Source organism: Dryobates pubescens, chromosome 34, assembly GCF_014839835.1.
Source record: "Dryobates pubescens isolate bDryPub1 chromosome 34, bDryPub1.pri, whole genome shotgun sequence".
In the NCBI taxonomy this organism is placed as follows: domain Eukaryota; kingdom Metazoa; phylum Chordata; class Aves; order Piciformes; family Picidae; genus Dryobates; species Dryobates pubescens.
The window spans coordinates 945321-954159 of NC_071645.1; the positions used below are offsets into that span (position 1 = coordinate 945321).

Below are 8839 nucleotides of genomic sequence, written 5' to 3' on the forward strand. Positions count from 1 at the left end.
GCTGGAGACTCCACCAGCTCCCTGGGCAGCCTGCTCCCCTGCTCCCTCACCCCTGAGCTCCTCATGCTCAGCTGAACTCCTGCCCCAGGCTGTGCCCATTGCCCCTTGTCCTGTCCCTGGGCACCACTCAACCAAGCCTGGTCCCATCCTCACCCCCACCCTTGAAGTATTGATCAGCACTGATCAGATCCCCCCTCAGGCTGCTGCTCTCCAGACTAAGCAGCCCCAGGGCTCAGCCTTTCCTCAGAGCTCTTCCAGGCCCCGCAGCATCTCTGCAGCCCTTTGCTGTCCCCTCTGCAGCAAGTCCCTGTCCTTGAACTGGGCACAGGACTCCAGCTGTGGCCTCAGCAGGGCCACAGCTCCTGGTTCCCAGCTGGCTCACCCCTCTGGCCGTGCCCAGGAGCTGCCCAGGCAGCAGGAGGCAGCTCTCTCTCGTTTGTGGTCTCTTTAATGCCATAATAATTTACCGTGGTAACATTCATTGTTCTTACACAGACAATAGGTTACAGAGTACTGAGTCTACAGCAGCCACCTGTCCCCTGCCCCCCACGGGGCCCAGCTCTGTGCCCACCCTTTCCCCATGCTCCCTGCCCCACCTCTGGGCCCTGGGGAGCAGCTCAGGATCACTCACCTGGCACAGTTCCCTTTCCCCCTTCCTCTGCTGTCTCCTCAAGCCTTCCTCTGTGGGTTCTGGTGGGGGTCGAGGTGCTGGGCACCACTGATGCTCTTGCCCTGACTCTGGGGCATCTTCTCCCCACCCTTTGCAGTCTGTGGGTCAAACCTGGCCCCTCCAGAGGCACCCAGGCCCTCGGGGGGTGCCAGCACGCTGGGGCTGACCCTCCCCACCCTCGCCAGCGGGGCTTAAGGCAGTGGTCCACAACGGAGGCTGGGGGTGCTGGGGAGGTGCTGGGTAGGCACTGGGGTGCAGGGAGGGGGGGATCTGCGTGGTGTGGGCACCTGGTGCCAGGGGGAAGGGCTGGAGCACAGTGTGGGGACTGTGCACAGGTGAGGGAGGGGGGTTTGGGGGCACGTTGTGGTGGTGGTGCCCAGTGCCAGGGCTTCATCCTCCTCCTCCTCACTGCCATTTCAGCACACACTGAAGTGCAGGAAGGGTCCTGCCCCGAGGGTCCTGCAGTGCTCCAGCCCTCAGTCTCTGTCCCCCCTGAGCTGGTGGCTTGGCTCCAGGGCTGGGCAGCGCCCAGCTCGGCCCCAGCGCTGCAGCTGAGGCGCAGAGGCAGGGAAGCGAGGACACCACAGCCGAGCAGCTGCTGCCTGCCCTGCTGGCCGGCAGGGGAAGGGGCAGGGCTGTCCCCGCACCCTCCCTTGGCTGCGGCACAGGCTGAGCACAGCACTGCCCCCTGCGAGGTCCTTCTGCCCTGTGAACCACTGCTCCAGCCCTGCCCTCCCACCCCCACCCTCGCTCTCACCTCTGCCAGCAGCCAGGGCCAGCAGGCAGGGCCAGCAGCCAGCCGTGCAGTGCTGCTGCTGGGCCTGGGGTGGTGGCCAAGGCCTCAGGACTTGAGCAGAGGACTAAAAATTCTTTAAAAAAAACCCCAAAACAACCCCAAAAAGCCCAAACCAGGCCCAAGGCCCCCGGGGGGGGGGCTGGGACAGTGGCTTCCAGCACTAGGATTAAAAATAGAGCTCTAGGAATGGTCTGTACAGGGGGGGAGCTCTGGGGGTCTGGCTCTGTACAGGGAGGCAGCTCTGGGGGTCTGGCTCTGTACAGGGAGGCAGCTCTGGGGTCTGGCTCTGTACAGGGAGGCAGCTCTGGGGTCTGGCTCTGTACAGGGAGGCAGCTCTGGGGTCTGGCTCTGTACACACCTGGGGCCCAAGGAGTAAAAAAACAACCAAACAAAACCCCCAAAGGAAATAAATACAACCACGTGGATAAAAAACAACAACCCCCAGGGCCCCCAGACCTGCCCCCACCCTCCCAGCCTGGCCCCCTGCCTCTGCAGCAGGAGGCTTGTGGAGCAAGAGAGGAGAGGCTGCTCCCTGTGCCCCCCAGAGGGGGTGAGGCAGGGCAGGGGCTGGCTGAGCCCAGTGAGGGCTCCCCTATGGCTTTCCAACGGGCAGGTGGGCAGGGGGCAGGCGCTTGGCTCCTCCTGGGCATGCTGATGCTGCTGGAAGGGAGGTGAGGAGAAGCTGGGGGCCTGCTTCTGCCTGTGCCAGGAGGGCAGGGTGGGTGCAGGAGGCCTGGAGCTGGTGGAGAGGTTTGGAAAGGCCATGGGAAGGGTGAGAGCGAGCGGGGCAGGGTGCAGCAGGAGGAGGGGAGGGAAGCTCCTGCCTCTGGCTGCCCCCACCCCAGCAGCCCCAGGCTGGCTCCAAGAAGCCCGGGGGTGGGAGGCTCTGAGATGGGAGCTGTGGGTCGGGCTCCAGGCAGGGAGCCGCAGAGGGAAGGCACAGCCACGGTGCTCACTCACACAGCTCCCCCAGGGCGAGCCAGGGCAGGGCACAGGCAGCGTGACCCCAGCAGGGCTGGGCAGGAGAGCCTGGGACAGCCCAGCCTGGTGCCAGAGCAGAGCAGCTGCCCCCAGGATGGTGGCAGAGCCCTCCTGCCCCCCTGCCCAGCCCCCCTGCCCTTCCTGCGGAGCCCAGCCAGGCACAGCCCAGGCCTGGGGCTCCCGAGGCCGCTCCCGGGGGCACCGAACGTCCTGGGGCTGGGAGGCTCCGAGCTCCCCACGCTGCTGCCCTGCCCTCACCCTCCAGCCCCTGCAGGAAGGCCAAGGCCATCCCTGCCCCTGCCCCTGCCCCGGGGCTCTGCTGTCACTTCAGCAGGGAGATGTCGTCGGCGAAGTCGTCGTGGTGGCGGCGCAGGCAGCGGAAGCAGCGCCACTGGAACACCATGAGGCAGAGGGGCAGCATGAAGAGGGCACAGATGGCAGCCATCACGTAGGCAATGGTCATCAGCGTGGACTCATCTGTCTGGGGGATGTTGTAGCCACAGTCCTCCATGTTGGGGTGCAGGTAGGGCCCCTCCACCGCCGCCATCCGGAACTCGTCGTGCACTGCGGGCAGGAGGCAGGGCTGTGCTCACCCTCTCCGGGCCCCCTCCACCTCTCCCACAGGCACAGAGTGCACTGGGCGGGAAGGGAGCCTCCAAGGGCATCCTGCCCACAGCAGGGACAGCTCCAGCCAGGGCAGGCTGCACAGGGACACAGCCAGGCTGAGCCTGAATGGCTGCAGGGATGGAGCCTCAGCCCCCTCCCTGGGCAGCCTGTGCCAGTGTCTCCCCAGCCTCCCTGTGCAGAGCTTCCTCCTGGTGCCCAACCTAACCCTGCCCTGCTCCAGTCTCAAACCATTGCTCCTGCTGCTGCCACCCCAAGCCCTCCTGAGCAGTCCCTGCCCAGCCTGCCTGCGGACACTGACCTGCAGCTCTGAGGCCTCCCCGCAGCCTTCTGCCCTCCAGGCTGTGCAGCCCCAGCCCCCCCAGCCTGGCTGCACAGGGGAGCAGCCGGCCCCGCCGCAGCCCTCACCGTGGCAGGCGCTGACGGCGAAGCCGATGCGCTTGCGGGCGCGGTCGAACACCACGTAGAAGCCCTCCATGATGACGGCGCCCATGACGGTGCCCGTGGAGGACTGGGAGATGGCAAACTTGTAGCAGTCGTCCTGCGAGGTGGCCACGTCCTCCACGGGGCGCAGGTATTGCTGCGGGGAGGGAGGCCGTGGGCGCGGGGCCGGGGGCGGCCGTGCCCGCCCCGCGCGCTCCTGCCGGCGGCGCCGGCCGGGGGCTCACCTGGGGCAGGATGGTGATGCGGAAGGACTGGTTGGTGACCTCCCCCATCAGGTAGAGGGACAGGACGGGGAAGATGTGCCAGGGGGTGGTGCCCACCTGCCAGCAAACCAGCTGCTCCCCCAGCCAGAAGCCATCTGGGAACTTCTCCGTCTGCCGGGGGAGAGGAGAGGAGTGGCATCACCCTGGGCAGGCGGCAGCGGTGCCCAGGCTGGTGCCCAGGCTGGTGCCCAGGGCGGAGGGGTGGGCTCCACTGACCGAAGAAGCTGTTTTGATGGACTTCACTGCAGCCTCAAACACCTTCTTGGGCAGCCTGAGGTTGGTGGTGCCACTGTCCACGATGCTCTTGTCGTAGTTGTACTGAGGGCACGAGAGGAGCGACCCAGGCTGAAGGCCCTGCCCCACGCCCCCTCGGCTCCCAGGCAGCAGTAGGGAGGCTCCCCCTGCTGCCCCCTCACCTCCTTGCAGTCCATGTTGAGGTCCTGGCCGTTGACCTCCAGCTTGACAATGATGACCTCATAGTACCACTCCTTCCGGATGGGGGTGTACCAGATGTCCCCCAGGTACAGCGAGTGGTCGATGCCACCGATGATCTGCAGCGGGCACAGAGGGGCGCTGCCACCACCTGCTGCCAGCTCCAGCTGCGGAAAGGGCCCCCCCCCGGGCATCCCCCCGGGCCTGCCCGCTGCCTGCAGAGCCGGGCACTCACCATGCTGCCCCCCACTGCCGCCAGGGCCTCCGTCTCGTTGGGCGAGAAGCCTGCGCCGCAGAGCTGCAGGGAGAAGATGTTGGGCACCCGAGTCTGCTTCACCAGCGAGTCGAAGAAGGGCTCCAGGCTGTCGTCGGGCTGGGAGGGGAGAAAGCACAGGCAGGGCAGGGGTGTGTCAGGGCTCTCCCTTCCCCAGAGCCTCTCCGTGCCCAGCGACTGCCCCCAGGCATCCTGGCGCCGCGTGCTGCAGGGCCCGAGGCTGCCGGCACAGCCGCAAGCTGGGCCCTAGGGGACGGAGCAGGGCCAGGGCGAGAGGCGCCCGAGCCCTTCTCGTGGTGCCCACGGCCGCTGGCAGGGCCTGGCAGGACTCACCCTGGCGATCTCGGCGTAGGCCAGCCCCAGGATGCCCTCCCAGTTGGAGCCGTTGATGAAGAACTTGTCGGACTCGGTGATGGCAGCGATGTTGGCTCTGACGGTGACGTTGGGGCCGTGGGGGATGGTGACCAGGTCGGTGCCCAGCTCCCCCTCCCACTTGCCCTGGGTGTAGGGCACGTAGACTCCCTTCCGCAGGTCTCGGTAGGTGCTGGACCTGCCACGGCATCAGAGCCAGGGTGAGGCAGGTGGGGCGGAGGGGCAGGCGCCCACGCGCTGGGCGACGGTGCAGCCTGTGCCCGGGCTGCCACGGGGCGTGCAGGGGACCAGCCCGGCTGCTCTTTGCCATCCTCCTTCCCTGGGCGTGCCAAGCAGGCTGGAGGGAGGCCGCTGGCAGCTGGCATGGTCTGACCGAGCCCCTGGCACGCTCTGTGGTGCCCCCTGGCACCGCCGCGTGCCCCCCGCGCACTCACAGCTGCCGCTGGTAGTATCTCCGGAGGAAGGGGTGAGGTGCAGCTCCCACGGCGAAGTTACTGCTCCCTGTGTCCACCAGGATGTTCAGCTGGAGCGGGGAGAGAGCAGCTCAGCGCCGCAGGACCCTGCTGCACCCTCTGCCAGGTGCCGCAGGGGAGCGACGCTTCCCGGCCCCCACGCCGGGCACACGGCGGCTGGGGTGCCCCCAGCAGGGCTGCTGAAGGGGGCAGAGCCCTGTGTGGAGCGGGGACTCTCTTTTGCCTCGCCCAGGGGGAGGCCAGAGCGGAGGAGCAGCAGTCAGTGACAGCAGGGTGCTGCAGCAAGAGCAAGCGGTGCCCAGCAGCACACAAACAGAGCCCGAGCTGGCAGGGGGCCTGTGGGGGGAGCAGCAGCAGGGCGAGGTGCCCGGCTGCCCCTGCCAGGACCCCAAAGTGCTGGTGAAGGAAGGAGGGATGGCACAGCAGCCAGGGCTGGGTGCACTAATCCACAGGCTGAGCTCGCTCAGGATTGACCTCTGGATTAGCTCTGGCAAACGTCCCACCAGGAGCAGGCTGCCTGCGCCCTGCCCCCAGCTGACCCCTGCCTGCGGCCCCCCTGCCCTGCCAGCAGCGGAGAGGGGGTGCCTGGGGTGGGAGCTGGGCTCTGCAGGGCTCTGTGGGATGAGCTCTGACCCCCAGCCCTGGGGGGCTGCATCCCCAGGCCACCCCAGCCAGCAGCAAGCCCAAGGCTTTGGCCCTTAATCCCCGGAGTCAGAGGGCAGAGGCTCGTGAGCTCTGCTAATCGCTGGAGCTCCAGGACACAGCTGCCTGAGTCACTTTTCCTGGTGGCCCTCTGATGGGCACCGTGTCCTGGGCACCTTCAGACCCTGCCCATGGCCCCATGCTGCACCAGGGGAGAGGTGCCCCCAGCCCCAGCCTGGCTGCTCGCTCAGGGGAACATTTCAGGCTGTGGGTAAGGCTCAGTGGCACATTCACCCCAAAACATCCCCCACAGGCTAGCTCCCAGAGCTGCTGTGCCAGCTCAGCCTCTCCTGGCAACCTGGCACCAGCAGCCTCTGCCGCTGGGCCCAGGCTGTTCCCAAGTGGATCAGTCACTGGGGGCCTCCTGCTCATCCTCACCACTCCCTGGGGTGCCCAGGGGAGAAGGCTTTCCCTGGGGGCAGAGCAGCTGAGCTGAGGCTGCAGGAGAGGCCCCGGGGCAGGGTTTCTGCCCCCCGCCAGCAGCGCTGTGCCAAGGAGCAGAGGTGAGGACCCTGGCACCGAGCCCTGTGCCCAGCCAGGCTCTTCCACGTGAATCCTTTAATGCCATTACAGGGCCTGGAGGGATTTCGCTCCAGCAGGCAGGCAGGCAGGCACCACGCTGACAGCTGGCAGGAGTCCAGGGCTGGGAGCTGGTGCCCAGAAGGGTGCTTGGCAGCGCGGGCGCCTGGAAACAGGTGGCTCGTGGGGAAAGGAGCTGGCAGCTGCGACACGTGGCACGTCCCAGGCAGGGGATGATGAAATCAGCCTGGAAACTGCCTTTTGGAAACCATCTCCTCCCTTTTGCCTTGCTTTGCTTTGGTTTCCCCCAACCCTACCCTGCTGGAGCAGAGACTGCAGCCCAGGCACAGAGGGGCACCACGGACTGGCACCCACAGCCCCCCGGTTTTGGGTGCCGCTCCCCTGGCTGTGGTTTGTGCCCCTCCTGCCACCTGTGCAGTGTGGGGGGCACCCTGGATGGGGCCAGCCTGGGGGATAAGCAGCTTTGCCCCAGAGCCTGGGTGGGCACTGGGTGGCAGGCCCTGCGCTGGAAGGGACGTTGGAGTCTCCAGCAGCGAGCTGGCCCCCTCCACCCTGCCCCCCGACCTGTGCAGGGGTGACAAAGGGTCTGGCAGCAGGAACCTCTCAACCTCACCCTTAAAGCAGAGGAGGAACCGGTCCATCCTGGGCTGTGCGACCAGCACCCGGCCCTCAGCACCCATCCTGTCCCCAGGGCACAAGTGCCAGGCATGTGAGCTGGGCAGCACAGCCCCCGGCACACAAGGGACAGGGACAGAAAGCCGGAGGAGGGGCAGAGGCAGACGATTCATGGTCCCCGCGGGCTCCCTGTGCTGTGATCCCTCAGTCCTGCACACTGCCTCCCCACGCTGTCCCCCGACTCCTCTGCAGCGACAGCCTGCACGAAAGCCGCACGGAGTTCGGGTCTGCCCGGGTCGGGAGCGGCACACGGAGCCAGCACTGCGCTGGCAGCACCGTGCCAAGCGCGGCCGGCCTCTGCTTGCTTCGTGCCCGCACATGCCCGCTCCAGGCCAGCACGCAGCGCTTGCGGGCGGGCACAGCGCATCCCCACCCCCTCGCTGCCCACACACCGCGCCAGCCCCTGCGTGGAGGCATCCTCCAGCTGGGCACGGAGGGACACGGGCAGCCTGGCCCCCTCTGCACGCACAGCGCAGCTCACCCCCGAGCAGCCAGGGCACCCCAGCGGCACCCGCCTGAGCCGGGAGTCACCTTTGAAGGATGGATGGACGGACGGACGGCCTGGCCCGATCCGCAGGCACAGCACAGAGCCCAGCTCACCCCACAGCACCCCAGTGTCACCCAGGTCACCTGCGAGTCACCTTTGCGGGGAGCCTGCGCCCGGCTGCCACCCAAACCCATCACAAAAGCCTCCCCCCCGCCCCAACCGGAGCCTCGCAGGAACGGTGTGCGGGGGGTGGGGGAACGGGAAGGCTGCCCGAGCTGCGCGGCGGGAGCCACACGGCAGCGTGCTCGGCCATGGTGGCATCCGCAGAGCCCTCCCTCCGCACCCCCCGGCGCCCCCTCACCTTCTGCGGGGGGCTGCCCACCGTCATCTCCACGTAGTAGCCCTGCCCGGACTTGCCGCGCAGGTTGTCGATCATCTCCAGGAAGCTCCCCGGCGGCTGGGGCTGGGCAGACGACCGGCGAGCGCGGGGTCCCGGGGGTGGCAGGGCCGCGCCGCCCCGCAGCGGCAGGCGGATGCGCGGCGGGGCCGAGCGGGCGGGCAGGGCCGCGGCCAGCCACAGCCACAGCAGCAGCCACGGCCCGGCGGCAGCCATCGCCGCAGCCCTCCGCCGCCGCCGCACCGCCCCGGAAAGACTCCGCACCTCCTCCTCCTCCGCCGCCGCTTCAGCGGGCCCGCAGCGCCCCGCGCCTAGCCCGGGCGGCCGCGCCGGGGCCGAGCGGGGCGGCGGGCATGGCGGCGCGCCGCTCCCCGCCCCGGAAAGCCCGCCCGCGCCCGCCGCGCCGCCGCAGGAAGCGCTGCTGGCCGACGCCCGGCGAGGTCCGGCCCGGCGCGGTTCCCGGTGCCCGTGCCCGGTGCCGTGCCCGGTGCCGTGCCCGCCGCCGTGCCCGGTCTCGCCGTGTCCCCGCCGCCGGGCCGGGCCGGGCCGGGCCGCGGGAGCAGGGGACGCGTCGCCATGGCAACGAACGGCGGCGCCCAGCCCGCACGGACTACAGCCCCCGGCAGGCGCCGCCGCGCCGCTGACGTCAGGCGGCCAGAACCAATCGCGAGCAGGGCGGCCGCTCGCTGCCCAATGGTATTTGAGCGAG

General features: G+C 68.5%; 1 protein-coding gene across 1 annotated transcript; it reads right to left on the reverse strand.

Moving 5' to 3' along the window:
• Positions 1-2629: 2629 nt before the first annotated feature.
• Positions 2630-8430, reverse strand: BACE1 (beta-secretase 1). The gene is made up of 9 exons (XM_054176061.1): positions 8095-8430; positions 5291-5379; positions 4818-5034; positions 4446-4583; positions 4195-4329; positions 3995-4096; positions 3740-3889; positions 3480-3651; positions 2630-3011 (listed from the first exon to the last, which is right to left on the reverse strand). The coding sequence occupies exons 1-9, from the start codon at positions 8344-8346 to the stop codon at positions 2770-2772; spliced, it is 1497 nt and encodes a 498-aa protein (XP_054032036.1). The 5' UTR covers positions 8347-8430; the 3' UTR covers positions 2630-2769.
• Positions 8431-8839: the final 409 nt, after the last annotated feature.